This window comes from Protopterus annectens, chromosome 9.part0 (genome assembly GCF_019279795.1).
Source record: "Protopterus annectens isolate FY-2018-M chromosome 9.part0, PAN1.0, whole genome shotgun sequence".
Taxonomy (NCBI): domain Eukaryota; kingdom Metazoa; phylum Chordata; order Ceratodontiformes; family Protopteridae; genus Protopterus; species Protopterus annectens.
This window is the reverse complement of record NC_056743.1, coordinates 826,035,916-826,061,276: the sequence shown is the minus strand read 5'-3', so window position 1 is coordinate 826,061,276 and position 25,361 is coordinate 826,035,916. Positions and strand designations below refer to the sequence as shown.

The window sequence follows — 25,361 nt, the reverse complement described above, 5'->3', positions numbered from 1 at the left end:
AGTGGATATGAAAGACCCCAAGGCACATATTAAAAACAGCAAGGGAATTTCCCTGTTGCCATGATCAAATTTCCCCTAGTCAATATTATTACCACCTCAGGTCTTCTCTGAAAAGTAATCCATACCTTGTGGATTAATATGAACAAAACATGAATGAAATAAAGCACAAGAGTCTTCATCACAACAGTCTGAAGATGCTATAAGGGCTAATAACTGATCTCGCTCCACTTCATCCAAGCAACTTGGCCAAGGGCTCATAAAATGAACCTTCCAAGCTATACAGGTCTTTAAACAACATGCACACAATTGTCTGATCATGTTGAGGGATTCTGAACTAGATGTACAAGGTGTCTGATAATTTAGTTATTTACCAAACACTGGAATCCATTTTCTACCTTCCTGCTCCTTAGCCAAACTGGAAAAAAGAACAGTGGGTACCATGTCCTTTCAAGAAATCTCCAGACTGGATTTGAACTTTCAAATATTCAGCTGACCAGTAACTCTCAGATCCAGGTCAATGCTCTCTCCAAATGCCTCTTTCAATAATAATTCTGCCAGAAGCATCATGTAGGACCATCTTTTTGTTTGTTTACAGAGCCCATCATCTGCCAGAAATTAAGTTTTAATACCCCTTCCCTAGCTTGTGAAACAGATTTCCGAATTAGTTCAGGTCCCAAAAACTATTTCTTCGATAATATTTTTTGGAGTAACTAATTTCTCATTTTCTAATAACAATACATTAAATCACAATTTTCCAGTTTACAGGGCTGACCAAGAATTGAATTTAGTCTACCTAGTCTGTTCCCAGCAGAAGCTGGGAAAGGCTGGATCCATGCAGAAATGTCCTCCTTTTGCACTGATGCACTTAGTTTAAAAGGCTGTAGGAGCAAATCCAGCCACAAAACTGCTATGGCACTATTATACATCTCTGCTGTTACCTGCCTTGGCAGTAAGGTCAGGAGTAAGCTTGCAGTAAGTCGGACATCCACGGTAAATGGAGCAGTAGTGTACAGCTTACAGAAGGGTCAGGTCGGCTTGTTACATGACAGAGTTATGAATAACAGCAAGACAGTACCTGTAGAAGAGTCAGGCCACCCTTTTATAAATGTATTTCCCAATGAACTGGCCTAATGACAGTAATGCAGCATTTGCAGCTTAGAACGGCCAGGCTGTCTTGGTCAGCCTTCATACAAAAGACAAAGTTCCTGATAGAAGTACCAATGCTGTCTTACCTATCCACTGCCTACAACTGCTGCATATGTAGTAATCATTCTTATATTATTGCCCACCTGGGCATAGTGCTTTTAATACCTGTACACCTTTCCTGTTCTTCACCTGTGCACTACTTTTGCTAGATATTCCACCACTTCACTCTATGTAACATGTATTTTATACACGAGTAAATGTGAGGGAGTGATAGAAGATATGTAGGCACAGCACAGTTAAAATTCCTAGGAGCTTCATAATATCATGGTTCAGGTCCTTAACCAAAAAACTTAGTCAATCTCAAAAGTGCCCATTTTATTAGACATACACATTTTATAAGAAATGTCCAAACTGTTGCTTGTATCTCATGATCGCCAGTTAAATTAAAAAGAACTTTCTCAGTTATCAATCTGACTGGCTCTAACACACCTTAGTGTATATTTCATTATGCTACAATACAACCACATAAATTAAGCAACTTCTTTGATGTTTATTAATGAAAAGAAAATTCTTAGACCACACAATGATTAAACAATTACTTAAAAAAACAGTCAACATCAAATTAGAGAGTTGGAACTCGCCTGTGTTATAACTACAGAACTGTCATCAGCTGCAGAGTATCAACACCTCTGCAGGTGATGGAACTTAGAACTGAACATGTAGAGATGGTGAAAGTCACTTGCTCCTCCAGCATTACAAACACAATGAAACAACAGCAGTAAGTACTTATGGGCACTATCTATAATAATTCAGTTATATACTGTTTTATCCTTTAACAGTCAAAGTTTGTAACAGTTGCGGTACCCCATGTTTTAATTGCCTCATAATGCCACATTTACTGGGCTAATTTAAATAGCAGCTGGAAGCCAGCAGAACCTACCTTAATAGTTTCATAGGAACCTGTAATTAACGCAATGAAGAGACTCAGCACCATGTAGATGAAAAGGCTGATGAAGGTATAGAGGTACACCTGACTGAAGAGCCAAACCAGGTAGCTGTTCTGCTGCATCTCTGAAAAGGTTGCAAACATGTCATCTCCATTTATGAGTGAGAAGAGACATTCGGACACCATAGACAGACTACGGAACTGTAAACAAATGCAGAAAGTTGTAAAGTCTGAAATGGCAGTTTTATATTTATAAAAATGTCAGTTTAATGAATGTTTTTAAATTAATGACACTACACTGACAGTACATTCAGAAACAAAGACCTTACATAACAGCTGAGAAGTGTTTGTGTATGTTGTGTGTGTGTGTATATATATATGTATATATATATATATATATATATATATATATATATATACATATATACACACACATATACACACACACATGCCTTTGTGTATATATATATATATATATATATATATATATATATATATATATATATACACACACACACACACACATATACATATATATACTTCCACTGGACAATTAACTAATGCAAAGTAGGCATTTCTGAATCTATACTTTTTTTATGTGAATGATACTTAACACCTTAAATGCAAAATGTACAACATTTACACAAACTACAGGATTGCCTCAGGATTTAAAAAAAAGTACAAAACAAATAATTTACTCAACTCATGTTTGCAAGGTTTTCATTTAAACAACTTTTACTAAACATAGCAGAAATCTTTAGGCACGATTAAAAAAAAAAAAAAGATATAAATTATGTATTTCAACTGTCTTAAAATTAAATAATTAAATGGAACACAGTTAAAAAGCAGCGGATCAAAGCAACTTATTACAAGCTTAAAGCGTCCAGGTCACACAGGAATCAAGTAATTCAACTTAATTTACAGCTATTTTGCATCAGAAAATAAAATTACATGGTGCTCTCTTATGTGCTGGTGTTATATTAAACTGGCTTTCTACTAACTTCCACAACTGGCCTATCTGTGGAAAAGGCAGATGATTTTCACAGGTGAAGTTTATCTTAAGACAGAAACATTCCTAAGATTATGCTGTGTGTAGGAGAAGATAAAAATGTTTGCAAATCATGCAATGTTACGGAACCATTTTCCCCTCTTTTCTATTATAATAAGGCACAGTGCCACTACAAGAAAGTAGAAGAGGCAGAAATGGATGCACATGAAGAAATGGAAAAATGAACAGTGAAGAAAGCAAACACACTAACTCACGAACCTGTCAGGGGCCAAAGCTCACGATTCACATGTACAAAATCTCAGGCTGTTAAAAGGGTTTACAGAAGTACTCAATGACATTAGGTTACAGTTTTGTTTCTTAATTTTACTTTTGCTGACAGCTTCACAATGACTACCAATGGGCTCTGCCTACCCTTCATTAACCCTTACTCTCCTAAGTTGTGTTGTTACCTTCAGATTTCCCACTGTTGGACAGATTCCTCTATCTTTACAGGGAAACTGCCATCCAGAGTGCAGGCTGAGGTGGCCAACCAAGGGACTGACTTTTTTTCTTGTTCCTTCTCCTGTTGGCTGATAAGCACTATTCATTGCCAGGCTGAAGATAAATGCAGGCTTCAACACAACCAGGTCCTGGCCAGTGTGTAATCTAGTAGGCACCTCTCCTGCACACAGCTCAATACCTAACTGATCAATGTCCGTCAATCAATGGGGCTAAACAGCAGCATTCATCCTAGGGTGGGTGATCTAGTACCAGTTATTCACTCCTACCCCATCTGGACAGCCCAGGGCTTCTACTCAATCCAAGGTTTATAAGGCTGCATTCAAAGATCTAGCCCTTTGTGACATGAATCAGATATTTTACAGTCCCTCCTTGGCAAACTAACTGTATGACATCAGAAAAGTGAAGGCTGGTGACAGTGGCCCTTGTGCAAAAAACACATAATTAAAGGGTAGTAAGAGTCATTTCTATTCCAGGAAAAGCCCCGAAAAAGATTCTACATGGGAAAGTGGTATATAATCTGAATGCAAATAATGTGGCAACAGTAGACAGCATGGCTTTATATAGCAGAGGTCTTGTCTGCCTCACTTCAACACAGTTTTTAACACTGTACATCTGGAAGCCAGTAGGCAAATGAAAAGGTATTGGAGTAGGTCCCAGAATCACAACACCCTAGTCTGACACAGAAAAGTGGAAACACGTGCAACTTTGAGCCTCCAACAGTGTAAACCAAAAGTCGCTCCAACACTTTTAAAGCATTTCTGCATGGGGCCTCTCCCCATACACTCCCACTATCTATGCAGATCAGTCGCTCCAACACTTTTAAAGCATTTCTGCATGGGGCCTCTCCCCATACACTCCCACAATCTATGCAGATCATCCCCAAGATTGCTGCAGGCCATGGGAATTCTCCAAGAGGCTGCAATCTTAGAATTAGTCTAAAAACAACAAAAAAGTTGCACTTCCTTGTTTGTTCTTCAGAGAGTCAAACATGGATAGGGAAATCTTCTGGCTTGCTCCCCTCAAGGCAGTACAGTGGATTGGAAAATGGCTGTTTGACTTCAAGCAGAACTTAAATAGGGGAACTAAGAAAAAGTCAATAAGTGATGTAGTGTCACAGGGATCAGTTTTGGAACCAATTTTTTTTTAGAATATTTGTGTCAGATACAGCACTGCATTTGAACAAGATCACATTATTTCAAGACAAAAAGTGGCATGGCAAACATGAAAGGGGAAACTGTCAACTAGAATTTAACATAAAAGAGTCTAAGGTTATACACTACAGTGGAAGCAACCCAAAATATGCACTGCTGATGGGGTGAGCTTAAGAAAGGCAAACTAGGAAAAGAATCTAAAGTAATAAGCATGACAAAACTGAATCATACAATACAAAGTGAAAGACAGTGGCATAGGCTAACAAAATGGTTGGAGAAACCGTAAAACGTGTGTACCCCACTGTACGATGTAATGACTGGGCCACATCTAAAGCATTATGTGCAGTTTCGGAGGCCATGCATACATAGGGGATCAGGTTACAGAAATGTGCACTGCAGTGTCACCAAAAATGTCACAGTGGTACTCTGAAATGGGAAGGGGGTTAAGCAAAAACTGAATATGTACATATTAAGCTAAAAAATATAAATAGCAATGATGTGATCTGGACAATTCTCACTACTTCCAGACAAGTGAAAGGACTGGAGTTGAAAAAAGATTGGGGGGTACAAATGAATAAGGCGGCATCTGAAACAGGGATGTTTCAAGCATACATCAGGAAACAATACTTTGCAGAGAGGGTGAAGGACCCTTGAATGTACTACCTGATGCAATGAAACATGTTAAGCATCATGGAGGTCTGGCACTGTGTTAAGACATAGCATGAAATTAAGGACATAAGGATATGTGAAATCCTCCTACTGGGGGTGGGGTTGGCTGCAACTCCTGGGTGAACTTGAAAGACCACCAGTCTCTTCCTTTTGCATCTTCACACCATCTACTCATTGCTACAGAGATGTAAATTATAAGGTAGACCTAAGTAGTCACTCAAAGGCTTCCATTAGTGAAATGGGGACAACAAAATGTTGATCTTCAGGGATGGATTTGGTTGCAGAAGTTGTAAGAATATGGCAAATGCATACATGTGCAAGCATCACTGTGGAAGATGCAGTAAACTGGCTTAAACGACTGACTCAAGAATGTTGTCATACGTTTATTTTCTATCTATGCAAAGCAATCAGGAATAAAAAGTTATGCCAGACCTTAAAATTACTTCTGCCAGGCACAATACACTGTCTCCACTGCGGAAAAATTCCATACAAGTAATTTTGGAGTCCTTACGCAAAGCAAAATAACAAGACCACTACAGTGTTAAAAAAGTCAGTACTCCTATGAACTGACTCCTAAGAAGGAATAGAACATGTTGCAACACGAGAAACAGGAAAACACAGAGTTAGTCTGTTTAATTCTGCTACTTAAAGCTCACGAGAGACTACATTCACACATAACACATAAGTGCTTAGTGAGGTTACAGTCTAAAAATATGCAGTAATAACATATTTTAGATTCTGTACTTCAGAAATTTTTGAAGAATGAGATGCAAAAAAAAAAAAATAAATAAATAACATAAAATAAAATAAAATAATGAGCTGTTATAGCAGCACAAAGGATTCCAGAATAAAGGAACCATCCTGAGTGATTTTTAACATGATGCAAAGAGCTGCAAAATCAGGATGATAAAAACCTGGGATACTCGCTGACAAAATTCTGAGCATTCTACATTCACTGCAAATGTCAGTCAAAAACAAACTACCGGTTTCTAAATGATGGGAGTTTAAAATGCAATGAAGCAGCAGTTGTATATTAGACAGATTCACTTATCACAATTATAATGGTAATAAGATGCAGATGTGAATGGAGGCTTGTCCACTTGCCAACGTAGGCAAAACAGTTTTGATGTTTTTTTTTCTGACTAAAGGGGGTAAAGGACAAGTAGGGTGTACAAAAAAACATTCACAGACTACCGAGTCAATTCCATGGTTCACAATACAAGCGGGATTAATTTTATTCATTTTGTTAGATGGGTTTACCTAACTGGGACAAATATCCCTTATCTGGAGCTACACAGGAGTAGTGTCCAGTGAAATGACATGCTCAGAATCACACAGACTTTAAGTGGAAGCCTAGGGACTTAAACACAGGACTACAGGATGAAGTTCATTAACAGGTTGTGTATATAACTCTCCAAGCTAACTGCCAGATCATGGTGATGCTGGTGCTTTCGAGATGGTTTAGGTCTGGTTGGCTAACTGCTGACTGTAAAACCGAAGCCCATAATGTCAGGACTAACCCACTAAACACAACTTCACTTACACTTTACAATATATGCCTGACCTATGTAAAACAGTAAGAGGATTAGAAACAGTTTCGCTCCTTCTACCTGCGATCTGTTATACATTGTCAATAGCTTTCATTTTCTGCATTATATTTTGCTTACTCTCACACAACATACCATTAGCTGTCACAACAGAATTCTTTAACACCTTTATTGAATTACCACTTAAGACATGTGCAAACATACACTTTTATATATATAAAAAAAATTAGCATATTGTTCAAAGTTGCAAACACTACACATCACATAATATTCTTTTGTACAATCAAGCTGACATTAGATAAATTGCACAATTCCCGCCTTCCCTTAAACGTGACTCTTGTGCCAAAACATTATTCTGCATGTACTCCTCCCACAATTTCCATTTTTTCTATATAACTTGCCACTACCCTATTCTAAGGATCCCACTTCTAGTTCTTTTATGTCTGTTAGAACATTCATTACTTCAAATACATTTGGTTTAGACTTGGATTTCCATTTCTAGTAATTGCTTTTTGGTAGCCATCAGAATTAAACTTGACAGGACCTTGCTACGTCTAGGCAATTCAGATTGTACATCTCAGCTCAAAAAAATAACTTCCTTAGTAACACCCATTTGTTCAACCAATATTTTTGACAGTGTACACTGTAGGGAATTATTTTTAAGTCTGCCAACTCACTATACTCCCAAAATAAATGTCCGCAGTCACTTCCTTCTTCCCCATATGATAAAGTCCCTTTTAAGCCAAATACTTAATCTTACATCAACCAGGAAAACCCGAAAGACACAACAACTTAATCTTACATCCCCCAAAATCTGGGTATTGATGAAGCAATAGTTTACAGCTATAACTATTGTTTTATCTCTTTTTATTTTATATCCTAAAAAAACTGAATCTGTCATAAAATTTCCACAACAGATATCCTTTGCTAAATACAAAATATCATCTGCAAGACAAATTTTTCCTGAGTACCATACCAATTTTACCCGTGACTTTCAGAGTCGCTGATTTTCTTTATCAATAGTTCTTAATATAAAACCAGAAAAAGAGGGCACTCCTGCCTGGTTCCTTTGTTCAAACCCAGTTTGACAGAGACAAATCATCCCACCTTGATTTTTGTGACCCTTCAAATATCTTCCTAATTAACCTCATTATTTTATCAGGAATGCAAAAGCTGCCATTGCCCTATTTATAAAATTCCAGCTAAGCCCACTGAATGTCTCCTTACATCAACAGCCAATAAGAATAACACAGGCATCTTGCACTCTGCTTCTTATTGGATCATGATCGTTCTTTTAATGTCACTGAATACTTGCCTTTCCTCCACAAAACCACAGTGCTCCATATCGCTCAGTTTTGGTAACACCCAAGAGATTCTCTTAGCTAGTATAGATGTAAACGCTTTATAGCACGATTCAAAACTGAAAGTGATCGACATGACGTGGTTTAAAGACAGTACAGCTGCCATTGCTTTCCCCCAAGATGCTGCCACTGCCCCTCATTTTAAAATACTGTTAAAAAAGACTTCCAGATCGTTATCACTTTTTCCCCTCATAACTTCTAAATTTCCACAGGAATGCCATTTGCTTCAGGAACCTTCCCTGTTGATTGGTTATATCTCATAATGTTTATCTCATCCCCTTACAAATATTTATTTGCGAGCCTCATCTTCGTCTTACCTTGACATATTTAAGACTTCCATAAATGTTTCAATCTGCGTCTTTTGTGGTTTCCCTCACTCCTCTGCTCTATACAGATTTCACAGAATTTCCAAAACATCTCTAATAACTCTAAAGGATCTCTATTTATTTTTCCTAGTCGTGGGCTCCCTAAGCTTGACAACACCACTTACAATTTTCAGTCACTGTGCTAACAGTTTAAAGTTCTATTTAACCTTGCATCTCAGTAACATTAAATGCCCATGCGCGCGCGCGCACACACACACACACACACACACACACACACACACACACACACACACACACGTAACCTACGCGCACATATATATATATATATATATATATATATATATATATATATATATACACATATATACATATTATATATATATACATATTATATATATATATATACATATTATATATATATATATACATATTATATATATATATATATATATATATATATACATACATATATATATATATATATATATATATATATATATACATATATATATACACATACATATATATATACACATATTGATATACATATATACATATTATATATATATACATATATATATATATATATATATATATACATATTATATATATATATATATATATACATATTATATATATATATATATATATATATATATACATATTATATATATATATATATATATATATATATATATATATATATATATATATATATATATATATATATATATATACATATATATATATATATATATATATATATATATATATATATATATATATATATATATATACCTATAAGATAAAGATCACATCTTTCTTGGACACCATACTATGGAAATGCATTCTGGTCTTTTCTTTGAATTTTACAACAAAGCATGAAATCAGAGGTAATGGTAGAAAGGCATACAGCAGATTTTCTCTATCACAAGACGAAGAATGTATCCACCATCCCTTCTATCTTACTTTTCTGAAATTAGCAGAAAAAGGGGAGGGCCACATTCTTCCAAGCTACAGGATGATCTACATACAAGCCCAATGTGGGAAGTTCTCAACCAAACAGACTTCCTGATTCCTTAGCCCCAATAAAGGGTGGAAGCTGTGGTGCAGGGAGTCACCAGACCACTCTTTTCTCTAAGGACATAGAGCTGTATGGGTGACTTAACATTTTGCCATCAAACTCTTGTGACTCTGTTACCATGCACCACACCACAAATGAGTTGCTTGACCTGAGCAGGAGTGGCTCTTGTCTGCTTTTTAACTGATTTCAAGCCTGTCTGGAGGCCCACTTCAGCTCCTTCATGGACCAGAGGAAGTGGGGCTCTCCACCTCACCAGAGAAGGTTCTGTCATCAAAGACATGTGACACAAAGCTTCAAGAAGGGAAGACCTACTCTGAGACTGGTGCGAGTCTTTCAAAACTATAAAGCCTGGTGAGTGGACTCTTGACACCTTAAGATCATATGCAAGGACATACTGACTCTGGAGCAACAGAGACGTCAACATCCACAAATGTATGAATGGAACCCTGAAGATACTGGCTACAATCACTTCCAGGAGGTACATGCTACTCATTGTCTTCACTCAAAAGGCTAAGGCCGTGACTTCCTTGGTGTCTTCCACAAGCTGTAAAGACGGACAGATGAAGAATATCGAACTCTGCCACAATAAAGGCACTCGACTGAGATAAGCTCACAGAGAACTTCTCCCGCTTAAGTCAACCCACACCATTGCAACTATGAAAGCACTCAAGCCAAGAATGTTAACAAGGAGTCATTCTAAATAGGTACTAGGAGACATTATCCAGCAAATGGAATGCAAGGACTCCAAGGCCTCTGCCTCAATGTCTACTACCTTAATAAAAAACTCAGGAAAGATAAGAGATACAACACTTAACACTCTGACCAGACCGAAGGAGCCTCCATTATAGACTACAGAAAATGATGTGCCAGAAGGCAGGAATCATGGCCAGTGACACCATCCAGGAGCTCTGGCATAGCAGTTGCACTATCCAGAACTTGACAAAGCAGATGTGCTCATTGAAACTGCTAAGGTCCAGCACTACACAGAAGCCTCCCAACTCTCTGGAAACAGAAGGAGGTGGAAACAGAACTCTATGCCTCTCTCAGAAAGAGGGACAACCTCTGTTGCTTCTCTGAGGAGCAGATAATGGGCCTGCCAAAACAGATGTGAGGAGATGTCTTGGTCCCTGAGCGGAGTCCTTCCTAGAGACAAGGATGTTCAAGCACTAAGACATGGTCCACTCTGACCACATTCAGAATACAGACCTTCCCTGTGATTATTCTCCAAGATAGGGCATACTCACAGAACTGGCCCAGGTGGGTAGTCCAGCACAATTAATATTCTGACTGCTGGGTCAGAGGGATCACTCTTTTAAATAACACAGATGGAGAAGACAACAATGCTTCTTGCTTCAGGGTCTTCTTTATTCTAAACTGGGATATTTTCTTTACAGAAAGGTGGCATAACCTACAAGATGGGTATAGCGCTGGCTGAAGCACAAAAGAAGACCTTTAAGGTAATTAATGCCAGTCTTCTCTTTTGAAGATACTCACCCAGGGCTGGGAGGTTTGCTTAAAGTGAATGTCTACCTAAAAGGGGTATCTAGGATGGTTTACATAAGCTTATACTTCAAGAAGCAGGAGTGCTTAAAGTCAGTCCATCCTGTATAGACATATGCCTCAGCACATGCAACACCAATGTCAAAGTGGGCTACATGGAAGTCCACTGCAGGAGCTGTGGTAGGGGTTCTCACTTAACTAAATCCTCCCTGCTTACACAGAAATGGTGGTCTGTCAGCTACTACAATACCTGATCACAGGAAGGACAAAAACCTGGACAGGCAAGACAGGCAGCTAAGGTACTGAAACTACAGCATGGCAACAAATACCTTATTGCCTATTTTTTGAAAAAGCCCTGGAATTATCAGGTGACACTGTGGAAAGGTGTGTCACACTGAGTAATCTAGCACTCCTCATCCTCCTCACCAAGACACTAATTTACATATTTTAGGTGTGAAGGTATGGTAGCCACAGGACAGTCTATCAAAGACTTACATTCAGAGTCTCCTAAAGAGGGACAAGGGAGACACACTGTCCTAGTGTGTCCTAAAGATTCAAGGCTCATTCCTCTGATTCCCCCTTTTAAGGGTATGTGATGAACTGGAAGCCCTACCATCCTAATTACCAAAGGTGGAAAGGACTGCACTTAGTAGATATGACGGGTGACGTGTGTGAAGAGTGAATGCTGGGGATCAAGCAGCAGGGTCAGGATGCTGAGAGATGTGTGAAGCTGTTTTGGGACAGCAGATGTTGGTGTAATGGCAGGTACTGATACAAGCCATGTCACCTTGATTGTGTACTTCCATACCTACAAGGGTAGAGCCATCCTGGCATCAAAAAGCTGGAAGATATTAACACATGGTACTACCCCCATGAATACTGTATGTGTGGGAGAAACCAAAGAAGCTCTTGCGATTCCAACCGTCTAATCCTGTCAAAGTCAGGGGAAGGTCTGTGGAAAAAAGTAGTTTTCCAGGCATGATAATCCAGCATGCCTCCGGGAACTCAATGGCTAATTCCACACAGGCAGGAAAGTATGAGCATTCTCCAGTACTCATATGTGGGGAAGGTGCTGTGGACACTTGAGAAGGTACTGCAAAAATGACTGCTGGGGATGTAACCCTTTGTAGGCTTTTCATTATCAGTACATGACAGGTGTACATCTGAACTTTTGCTTGAAGAGCTGGGTTGGCAAAAGGTAAGGACCCCTAGACGACCACATGTACAGAAATGGCACAAGAAGGAATCGACCAATGTTTGACCTTTGATTCCTTAACTTGTTCATGGTGCCCTGGCATCTTCCTGGGACTAACGGAGGAAGTGACCTACCCTTCCTGGTCCCTGTGCAGGGTAGCTTCAAATGTTGCCATCTTTAGAGAGATGAAGTAATGCTGATGTTTCTGTTCTCTTAATCTTCTGGTGGCTGGGTTGAACTATAAACATTTATGGGGGTGCCTGATGATGTGCTCCTCTATCAAGTAGTAGAGACTTTCATGGTGAGGGTCCTAACCTGTTGACTGGTGACACAACAATATTTGGATGGTTTCATCTTTTTTAGGCATAAAATGTGTGAACTTTTCTACAATGAAAATTAGTATCAATATTTGAACTGAGCAAAGCAAAAAAAAAATAGGGCTACATAACCTAGTAATTTTCTCTTATACGCCTAAGTACATGGAAAAAAAGAGAAAAAAAATAAAAAACGAATAGCTGGAGGAAATCTAAGCAGCTACCCACTGCAGATATCTTCCAAAGTAAGTCCAACAGAGCTGTTTATTCACTGTTATTGACTCTGTCCAAGAATACAAAACTGTTACAAAAGTCACCTTTAAATAAGATAAATTTGCTCAGTGACATTCACTATAACACTGAATCATAGAAAGCAGCTCATGCACCAGATTCCTGCCATTTTCCAAACTCTGCAAAGCAAAAAGAAATGAGAGGTACAGGAACTAGTCGTGCTCTTGCTCTCACAATTGCAGACATATGAGAAAAATTTGCCAAAATGGAACAACTGGAGGATACTCACTAAAATATTTGATCTTAGTGAGAGATTCTTTCAGATCACAGCAGATTGCTGCCATATCCTGTCCTTTTTGCAGTTACCAATTCCGCTAGGTCTATAAAAACAATTTTATCAGGCTACTGGTCTTATTTCTGAGGCAATGAAGGAGCTGCTAGCACTTAGGTGGCAACATGGGGAGTAAGAAAACAGGAACACACACACTGCTGCTTTTACACAGACTTGAAAAAAATAAGATTGATATTGGCAGAGGGCAACTTCAAAAGGAACCCTTCCATAAAACATCGCATCTTACAATGTCTGGGAAACGTACAAAGGTTTTAGGGTAGTGAAATGTCTAGGACAGTGATATGCTGCAACAGTCAACTCAAAGAAAGATTGGACTTTTCCTCAAGTCATAATCATACATTATTTATTATATATTATACATTATTAACGGGCGGCACAGTGGTGCAGCGGTTAACGTTGTCACCTCACAGCAAGAGGTTCTCCGGTTCGATTCTCGGCTGGGGTGCCTTCTGTGTGGAGTTTGCATGTTCTCCCTGTGTTCGCATGGGTTTCCTCCCACATTCCAAAGACATGCATTTGGAGCATTTCTCCCCGGGCCTCCGCTGAAAACAGGATCTGTGGAACCTAGTCGGACATTCCCGGTCAACAAATGTTAAATAAATAAATAAATAAAATACACTGTATTTTCACTGTTTAAACAATTCAGTTGTACTTTAAAATATGAAAAGTAGTGGCCAACTATGGCTGCTCAGTATGAAGGACACTTTTCACTGCGTCTTTTCATATTGCTTACTACTAATTTTATTTATTCAATGATTCTTCCTAATCATCACAACAGTAGTGGCAGAGAAGAGAGTTGTGCTCAGAAAAAGCAAGGAGGATGCAAATTCTTAAAATAAGCAGAGAAGATGACAAGTTTACAAGTTCTACAAAGTAATGTTAAGCGAGTTCCAAACCTTGGACAATGCACATTTTTTTTTACATGAAAGTTGGGGTGATGGCAATAGAAATTGGTTAGCAAAGAGCAATGTGCTGTGCCCTGCGCAAAGTGACAACTTCTATACTAGATTATAGTGAAAGCAAACCCCTTAAAGGATAACTCTGCACTAAATTTCCATTTCACTGACCATATATTTTCCTCCATTCAAAATGATACTGGTACTGTCACACACAAAAGCATGACTTAGCTATGTATTCTCTTCTGTACCATTCTATGTTACTCAGCTTCACCAGTGCACAACATATGTTGGATTTGCATGAAATCTCACAATACTTTCTTTAGGAATTTGCCTCCCTGGATCTTGTGTCATCTTATCTATTACATTCTGGTGTAGGTGGATAGAACTTTCCTATGAATCAGGCAACCAGAGTTTGATCTGCAGCTCAGGTGCTTGACTGTGTAAGGAAGGGAGGAGTGATGCGCCCATCCTGTGGGAGGGAGTGTGTGTGCCCAAGGCCATATGGATACTGGCTAAATTTCTCTGGTAGAGGCCTGAGAATTGCCAAGTGGTGCCTTCTGTGGGGGGGGGGGGGTGAGGCATCCTGCTGATGGCAGCTCTTTGAACTTGCAGAAGCAAGGGTGGTATAGTGCCAACATCCACTGCATGTCCCACCTGCAGGTCACTGAACAAGAGCAGAGGGTAGGTTTAAAGGGACAAAAAACAGAACCATCCCGAAGACTGCCCCAACTGGTCAACTTTCACTCCATTCATGGGGAACAAAGGGGATGACTGATCAAGAAAGAGGGCTGATGATCAGTAGGTAGTGGGGACAAAGTGTCCAAAAAAAAAAAAAAAAAACTTCCACATTACATTCTGCCACAAGAAAAGCCTTCATAGCAAAGTGTTTGCAGCCCTTTTTTTCTTTATTTCTCTTAGAAAGGGATTGCATATTTACTGAGTGAATGGACAGTCACTCCACTTTTGCTGTGTCCTGTTATTTACAGCTGTTTTCTCTCTTTCCCTATGAGGGGATTAATTAATTCTTTGGAAACTCGTACCTTGTTTAATGTACAGTTTTAGAATAAACTGGGATACTGCTGACAGAAAGAGAGAGAGAGACTAAATGAGGAGTCCCTGCAAATTACTTTTAATTAATTTAATTAATTAATTAATTAATTAATTACAAGGACCACTTTCCAGCTGATGAAAATGTGTATTATAGTGACAAAGAGCACAAATCAGAAATCTGTACCAGAAGAAAGTTTTACATTTTCTGTCAATACACTCTCAAAGCAATTCTAAGTGCTGCTATTTTAAGTAAATGCAAACGTCTTACATGAGAGGGTAAGGTGACAAACTCATCTTTTAAGGACACAAAAAGTCCACTGTGGGAAGGAACAACTTAGTAAAATCATATCACTACGTAAACTCTCATCAGGTGATGCTGGGATTACTATAATGGCCCTTTAAGCATATTACCAAGACAAGGAAAAAAATAAAAAAAGACACCTGCTGGACTGCTACATTATTTTCCACCAACAGTATACCCCACATCATAAAGAAATTCAGAAAAATATCAAGAAATTTAGGAATTTTACTTAAGTATCAAGATATTGGGTTCTCTTCAGGATAAGTTGCAACATACAATCATCATCTAAATCAAGGGAAATTTCATGGAAACTGCTAGGAGAAAGAAGTCAATTAACAATGAGCTTCATCAAATGACTAATGTAGACAGAAAAATTAGTATTTCTTTACTACTCCCATTTTTATGCAAGAAAAAAAATTACCTTGACATGATATGGTCCTAGCACAATCCAACCACAGAAGCAGTATCCTAGGTAAATAACAGCCACACAGCAGCAGAATCGGATGACATTGGGAAATGATGCTCTTAATGTCACAATGAGAATCTGTAAGGAATAAAATAAACTATTTCACAAGACAGCAAATTATATATTACAATCTTACTCATTATAATCTGATGCTCTTAGCAAATATAATTAGAATACTGACCCAGAGCACTGAATCATTGTCTGTAACCACCCTCCCCTTTATGCCCCTCCTACCTCCTATCCTGGTTAACACTCTTACCCTAACTAAACACTGGTGAAAACTACCTTTATAAATTTCTCTCTCAACTTAGCTAGGTGTACTACTGTAATATTTTATAACTGCTGTGCATACACACATTGTACATTTATCTACTACAACTGCGTAACCGGAATTTCATGAGGACTACATCTCACTTTGTTATACTTGTTATCTGTACTTACATTGCAGAGCTGTACTGACTGTGTGTTTATGTATTATTGCACATTACCCGTACTTACATTTTTGGAGCTTTTCTCTCTGGGCCACTGCTGAAAAGGGGTTTAAGTTGCTCAGTCAGACTTTCTCAGCACACAAATGCTAAATAAAAAGCTTTAACACTAGTAAACCTCAATAAACAGAGATGTTAAATATCTCAGTAGTTAATATTCAGTGGGTAGGGTGTTTTATCAAATGAGCAGGAAACAAACAGTAGTGGAGAGATCACGGAAAAAATAAATGATTGTGACAATGAGGAGGGTGGATATTCTGATAGGGATTTTCAAAATAATAGACTGCATATAGTTCAGAACAGTAACTTCTAAAAGAAAAAGAAAAACAATGGGTACAAAATTTAGTGTACAATACGACTCAACTGACTAAATTCCTGACCCTAGCGGTGAACAAGTTAAGAAAACAGAAAAGAGTGGAGTTAAGATTTAAATTCAGAAAATAGTTGTATTTGTGATATGTCAATGGGAGAATATTGAAAAAAAATGGGTAAAAACTATGAAAAGTGATATTCCTGATTCACAAAACAGTGATAAACATCCAAGTTAAAATCTTTCCAGTCAAAATTTGACAAACAGGAGATTCTATGCTGGGGGGTCAAAATTATCTCCTAAGGACAGACAAAGTACAGTGGTTTCTGCTATTCATGTGGTTAAAATAAAAGATATCAGAGATGTTTTATGTTACTAAAAAGGAATCAAAATAGTTGTGTATGATAACAAGTGTAAGGATAATAATAATAATACAGAACATGTGGGAAGACATAATATAGACAGGACACAACCTGAAGAGATCTTAAAGGAAGTGAAACTGATTATTGATCATAGTGAAGCACATGGCACACAAGTTTTTTTTTTCTGGTACTAAATTTGGGTAAACTTTAAACTATATATAGCAAGTACAACAAATTATAGACAGCTGGACTACCCCTTGTTTCTCCTGCCAGCCTTGTTGACTTGGGTCTCTTGAGGCAGTGTAGCAACTGTCTTATGTACAGTGACAACCCTCTACTAATAAATCACTCTAGCACAGAGTAAGCGAGATGCATCTACATCAAGAATCTTGAATCCCCGCTCTCTCGCACTCAAAACAGTAACACTGAACAGGTTGTCAACTCACCCACCACTACACATGCACATAGTACGTATCCAACACACAAATCAGCATATGAGGAGGTTCTCTCAAAAACCTATCAAAACACCAGAGACCTCCAGAACAAAAGACTGCTACAACTAACACAGTTCCCACAGCACCCAAGACACATAGCAACACCAGTGTCTCACCTACCAAGCCCTTACGGCGTATCACCCAAAAAAACAAATTTTCTTGTCAGTCAAGACTCCATAGTGAAACACAAGGATGTCCCACTCACCAAGTTGGATAAGGAGAAAGTCACAGTCAGCTGCCTGTCCAGTGTCAGGATTCATCAGATCATGCATGCACTCAGGTCTCTTGGCAACAAGTATCATTATGACTCTGTCATAGTTCATGCTGGAGTGAACGACCTGAGATGTACCGAACTGGACTATATGAAGACAGACATGACTGAGCTCTCAGAGTATGTGTCCCAGGCTGGTATATATCCCTAGCCTTGAGCAGCATATTACTCTCACCTAGAATGATGCCACAGTATAAAAAAAACAGTTGATTTCAATAACTGGCTTAGTTTTTGGTGTCACTCAATGGGGATCCAGTTTTTGTCAGCCTGGGATGACACAGTCGACAAACTTTGCTGCTTTGCCAGAGATGGTTTGCACCTGGCATCCCTAGGCTTCCGGATGCTGGCAAAGGCTCTTGCCTCCCCCATAGTGCCTTTTTTATGGAATGTCGCAAAAACAAAATTGCCAAAGTGAAAATTGTCAACCATAACAAAATAGGGTTGATGCTGCTAAATGCTAGGAGCTCAAACTAAAATCTGCACACTCTGGAAGCACTTCTATCATGGAGAATGTAGATGTCTGTGTGGTCACAGAAACCTGGTTCAAGGCATCAGAGAGTACGAAAAACACCAGAAGCCACAAGCAAATATTTAGAAAACACCAAAAACAAGAAGCAGTCAAGTAATAGGATGAAAAAGATAATCCATTTAATACATCCGTCCTGGTACCTCAGCAATTCGCCTTCAGTGGAACAAATAACCATACAAACACATCCTCTTTTTATATGCTCATCAATTAATCCATTAAATTACTACTTCATTACATCACTAACCCTTGTGATGCTAACACTTCAAATACAATCAACAAACCACTTTATATAAAGCAATACATACTCATTACATACTTTTATGAAATACTTAATGCTGAACTGTGTGGAAGACAATACAAAATGTATTTAAAATATTAAAAATAAAACAAGTGTCCCTGCCAAAACACCAGATAAACGCTCGAATTCCAGTATAAAGTAAAGCAGTCACAAGGTCAGTGGAATAAAAGCGAAGCAGGTATCTTAAAACGAAATGTATTGTCAAAAAACAGACAATATGTATTTGTTGGTCAGATTAGCGCTTTCACTCATAGAGCTTCTTCAGATCATGAATAAACAGACCAGATACATTGCATAGTATATATGCTATCCTGTTCAACTTGTGAGCCTATCACATTCATTCACTAATCAAGCCTTAAAGTAAAAGATGTATATATACATATATTGTATTAATATATTACATTAAAAACTGACTAAAATCCTTCTTCAAAAAACTGCTATCCACATAAATATCTAATTCTCTCATGTTACAGAATACATATAAAAATACTTCTGAGTATATTCTAAACACTCCTACAAAAGGTGAAACATGACTATATAGATGTCTAAGTAACTAAAAAATATATGTATATTTTCAGTTATACTATATCTTGAGAGCTATAATAATGTGACCTTTATTAATATATATATGTTCATCATATTAATATTCATGCCTATTTCATTCATTTTATATTTCTACGTTTCCTAAGCATAGGTTTTATTGAGGCTCTTTCGTTAAGTCCTGAGCCTCTGTCCGCCCTCAGCCTGATTATCCATTTACTCTATTTGCTTTCTGTGTGATTCTTGATGTCACCACCCAGTGTAGTAGGTATAATAACCTCCAAGACTTTAAATAAAAATGTATGTTGGTCCCCTTGTTGGGTGACGTGTTTCACTAAGGCATTATGTAGAGATTTCTTTCTCATATGGTATACATGTTCTCGAATTCTCTCCTTGAACAGGCGATTAGTTTTACCAACATAAAAACAATTACAGACTTAACAGACAGCCAGGTACACTAAATTTGATGTCTTACAGTCTGCATCAACTTGTGTGTTAAATACTCTATGTAGATCTGGATGAAGGAACTCTGTGCTAGTGTCTATATAGCAACAGTAGCGGCATTGCCCACAAGGTTTGGTATTCCCATCATAAACCTCTTGAGACATATGTCTGGGGTAGCATAACATCCTTTTTAAATTATATTTGTTCCTAAATAAAAAATGAGGTTTCTCACCTACTACCTGCTGAGAAGGGAAGCGGACTATATTGGGATAAAGATGCTAAGGATGAAGCTAACAGGAAAAGAGGAAGGCCTAAGATAAGGTTTATGGATGTAGTGAAAGAGGACATGCAGGTGGTTGGTGTGACAGAGCAAGATGCAGAGGACAGGAAGAAATGGAAACAGGTGATCCGCTGTGGTGACCCCTAACACAGGAACAGCCAAAAGATGATGATGATTAATTCATTCAAATTTCATAGATTCTTTACCACGTTATATAACATTAATTAAATATTCACTAAATATTAAACTGTATACAATAAATAAACATATAAAGTATTTAAATACATATAAGTTCATTCAGATTTTATTAATATAACTCAGAGAGTACCCCTGCCTTGCAAGGGTACAATGCCTTCCACACCTTCAGACTGCAAAATGAACATGTAAGAACCAAAGGTGGTGGCGTTTTATCTATATTAGAGATAAATTCACCTCCCAACTAGTTTGACCGGACAACTCCATGGAGTTACTCCATGTTCAGATTACTGTGGGTAATACCCCCATTCAATTCATAGCTAGTTATAGATCCCCCTTCATGGATCAAGATGGACACAAGGCCTATTTGACCAAACTGGAGGCAATCCAAATATTGCCAAACACTCTAGTCATGGGGGATTTCAATTAGCCCACCATCAATTGGGGAAACCTACTCTAGCCCTAACTCACTAATGCAAAAGTTCCTTGACTTTCTTAACTCAAATGCCCTGGAACAAATTGTTCAAACCCCAACAAGAGGAACATACTAGATCTAGTCCTCATTAATAAGGCAAACAGATGCACCACTGCAACTGTCGAACCCTCATTAGTTAAATCTGACCCACAAATCAGTCACCTTCGAACTGGTACTAACACCAGAACTCACAAAGGGTGAAATCAGACAAAAAAACTTCAAAAAAGCAAACTATATCCTCCTAGAGGAAGGTATAAATGCATTCCAAGCCCCACCCCCATCTGGAAGTGGTAACTACACCAATGCTTACACTAAAACTCTGTACAATCACTTGTATAAGTGTACAGACTTGGCTGTTCCAGAGAGAGAGAATTGAAGCCAAAGCCCCAAGTTAAAAAAAAAAAAAAAACAAAGGCTGCCCTGGTGGATATCCAGCATCAACAAACTTTACAACAAATGCAAAAAGTTGCTAAGAAAACAAAGGCAAGGCCCCAACAATGGAAAAGCACCCTCCTCAGCCTAAACAGGCAAATAAGACAACATGTCAAATCCTCTAAGGGTAACTTTGAGAATAACTTAAAAATCACAGTCAAGGATAATCATAAGCAACCACAATGAACACTGAGCAAACTCAGCAAAAGTAAGAAAATAAAAAATAACACCAGGCTTCAATCCAAATATTTAATACACTTTAGCACCTCGGCAAAATAGCCTTCAAGAAGCGATACAAAATACAGCAAAAAATCTTCCCTTTATATAGCAACCCATCATCAATTAACAGATAATTAAACAATAAAACAATTAAATTAAACACTTCCAATCTAGCTCCAGAATAAGTCCTACTGGAGCAAGAGTGTTATATTTTAAAATATAAATTGCTTCTTTAAAAAGCAGCATATTTTTTAACAACCTTTCATCACCAGTTTTTAAAAAAACTTTATCCAAAATATTTGCCTGTAATAGAGTACGATTCCCATCATGTTTCTCAAAAAAGTGCATAGCTATAGAACTTTCCATTCTATTCTTTTTTATATCTCTAATGTGCTCTTATACTCGCACCTTAAACTTTATTTTACTTTGTCCTGCATAATAAAGATTACAAGGGCACCCTCAAACAGTAAATAATACCTTCTGTGTTGCACCCACAGCTACCATTCACTATAAACTTCTTTTTATTTATCTCGGTAAAAGTAGGCACAATATGTCTACATCAAGGATTACAACAAGGATAATCATAAGGCCTTTAACAGCTACATACATAGCTTAAAAGGTAGGACCCAAGTTTGTGCCAAACTAGTCAATAACGGTATCACACACACACTGATCCCGCAGATATAGCAAACTTGCTAGTGGACAGATTTGGTGAAAAATTCACTCCCTTATCTTCTCCAAACTTACCACAAACCTTGCCCCCACCCTACACATCTCAAGAGAAGGTTATTAAAGCCTTGTCTAAGGCAAAAAACACAGCCTCTATGGAACCAGACGGCATCCCTGGCGGTCTTCTAAACAAACTAAAACATGAACTAGCATCACTATTAAGTATCTATTCAATGACAGCCTAACCACTTGCTTTGTTCCTGCAGAATGGAGAACAGCAACAGTTATTCCCCTCCACAAAGGTGGGTTAGTGACAGCCCACGGAATTATAGACCCATAAGTCTGACCAGCCTCATCTGCAAAGCCATGGAACGAATCATCATGGACCTCATAAATAAAGAGACATGCGACCGCCAAAACCTGGATCCAACCCAATTTGGGTTCATCAAGGGTAGATCCTGCCTGTTAAACCTGATGGATCTCTTCGAAAATGTGACCAGGGCCACTGATTAGGGCAAATTTGTGCACACAGCATACCTTGCCTTGGTAAAGTCCCGTGACACAATCCCACACTCGGGCATTACCGATAAACTTAACAAACTGAATGCAAACCCCTTTGTTGTAACATGGGTTGCCAACTGGCTCACAAACTGGTCATACACTATCAAAGTGGGTGACTCCACATCAACCAGCAGACCTGTCATCAGCGGGTGCCACAAGGGTCGGTGCTGGACCCCTTACTGTTTGGCATATACTTCTCAGAAGTTCAGGCCAAAACTAAGGGGCTGTGGCTGACCAAGATTGTGGATAACTGCATAATGGGAGCAATTATTGAATCCCCAAATGATGTCAGAATACTCCAGGAGGGTCTTACGCAGACCAATGACTGGTGTCTTAGTCACAGTCTCAAAATGAATGCAAAGAAATGCATTCATCATTCCTTTAAGTAAAAATAATGTTCCTTCACATTATCAAATTAACAATAATATCTTATTAAATACGAAGTGGTAAGAGATCTGGGATCACAAGTAGATTGTGACCTTAGCTTTGACCACTATGTGTCTACTGTAGTAAGTAAGGCTTTCTATGTAGCACACTTGATTAGCAAAGGCATCACCTCTAGAGCATAGGAGGTCATAACCCCTATATACTCATCACTAATCAGGTCCCTAATTGAATATAACGCCCCCTTTCAGCATGTACCATACAAAGCACCTGCAGCAATTGGACAGAAGCCAGAGGCTTCTAACTAAGAAGATCAATGGACTCCAGTTTCCAGCACATGCCCTACACAGACTGATTCAAGTCCCTGTCACTATACTCAGTATCATATAGACTTTTTAGGGGAGACTTATGCCTGGCTTACACAGCAATCTCTGACCCAAATCTAATGAATTGGCTGCACATCTGTAAATCAAACAGGACTACAGTTACCCACTCCAGGGACCAAAATATGGCCTGTGACTTGAACAGGATGTGCTGGAGGGACAGATTTGTCTCCCAGCGACTGCCATGTCTTTGGACTAGACAGCCAATTCACGTGAAGAAGTGCACCTCTGTGCCACTGTTTTAAAGGAACCTGGACAAGTAGATAGGGTACCATAAATGCTTACCGGGGATAGTGCCCACAACCTTCCTGGACATGGGCAGTCATTAAAAAATACAATCCTGGAAATTGACAAGAGTATCTATGATATTACATTGGGATGAACCGGTTAGGCTTGAAATGACCTCTGGGTCGACAGACTAGTAAACCTCCTATGATCTGAATAACATTAATGCTTGAAACCACAAATTGCTATCTTTACTCAAATGAATATATGACTGGACAAAGAAGTTGTTTTGCAGTTGATGGATATCGCTATAATAGTCATCAAACAAATACAGTCAAGTCATAAATTAGGAAGATTTATTAAGGATTTTTTAAAGTGAATTAATGGTGGTGGTGGTGACTGGTACAAATTACAAACAGCATAATAAATTACCATGTTTTTGTAATCTTGAATACAAAACATTTAATAGAAAAATTAATGAATTACGACCATTTTTCTCAAAAGAAAAAGTAGCTATAGGAATTATTTCTGCCAACAGCAACATAAACTAATACTCTGGACAAACAGAAAAATGGATTACACGGCAGAAAATTAGCAGAAAGAGTTGTGACAAGTGCCTGATCATCCAGCACTGTGAAATTAGATATAATGGGCACAAGGGAAGTTTTCTTTTCCCTGGCAACAATCCAAAACAGCTCTTTGGTTTGAAGAAAGCTGAACAATATTTTTTGCTGTCAGTGTGATGTTAGTTACTGCAAGCAGCTATAATGCAGCTATAATGGGATGCAACTCTCATATAGGAGTGCAGGTCTCTGTCCCCAAATAAAAACACAGTGTGGTCGTTTTGGTGAAGCTACGCTGTACACTTCTGTTTACTTTAACCAGCAATATCTAAGTTTACTGTAAACTGAAGAAAAAAATTCCCTTTGCAGCTATCTTGTACTAGGAGCTGAACCAGCACAAGGCAACCTAGGCAGCTACCTAGGGCCTGGTGCTGGATAATGGGGCATAGCCTGCCACAGAACATTAAAAAAGTACTGCTCTTGCCACTTAACTGCTTCTCAGCTGCGTGTGTGTAACATTCACCTTCGATTCCGGTTATGTGGAGTCCTCCAGTCTCTCTTTCATTGATTCAGAACCAATGACAGACACTTCCTGGAGGTCAAACAGCAAGGTCTTATCTACAATATGAGCAGAATAGATGCATGCAGCAGTAATGTGGTTCTTGTCTACAACACAGTTAGCTTTACGGGATGTCTGTCACTATTTTCGTAGAGCAGGATATGCAGCAGTGTGTGTGTGTGTGTGTGTGTGTGTGTGTGTGTGTGTGTGTGTGTGTGTGTGTAAAATGACACCCTCTGATTAGGAAGCTTGAAGCACTACAGTTAATCCTCCACACCAACTGCCAGTCTGACTATCTGTCTACAATTTTGCAAAACATCTCTGCTTTTGCCTCCTATGTATGCCTTATCCTTTCAGCAAGTCATGTAACTAGACAGTGCTTTGGGGCAAGTGAAAATTTGGGGTCCTCAATGGTCCCCTGAACTGCAAGCCAGTTATGATGTAAAGGAATTACAATGCTGCAGTAAAAAGGATCATCTCATCTTCATATGAGCAATGTTCTTTGGAGGTGATCCTTGGTTTCCTTGTTCTGCTGAATGTTGACAGTGTGTTTTTTATTAATAACTTGGACAGCATGAAGTCTTTTTCAACTATGAATACATTTTTAATTTAGCTTATTTTTTATTTTACAG

The 25,361-nt window shown here is 38.4% G+C and overlaps 1 protein-coding gene across 2 annotated transcripts in view; it reads right to left on the bottom strand.

Annotated features, from left to right (window-relative positions):
• MCOLN1 (mucolipin TRP cation channel 1) overlaps window positions 1–25,361 on the bottom strand; it is a 640,674-nt gene that overhangs the window by 90,882 nt on the left and 524,431 nt on the right. For both annotated transcript variants that reach the window (XM_044083494.1, XM_044083493.1), the window contains exons 11-12: window positions 16,004–16,126; window positions 2,087–2,293 (exon numbers count right to left, since the gene is read on the bottom strand). In XM_044083494.1, coding sequence (XP_043939429.1) covers window positions 2,087–2,293; window positions 16,004–16,126 — 330 coding nt within the window. The remainder of the gene's footprint in view (window positions 1–2,086; window positions 2,294–16,003; window positions 16,127–25,361) is intronic.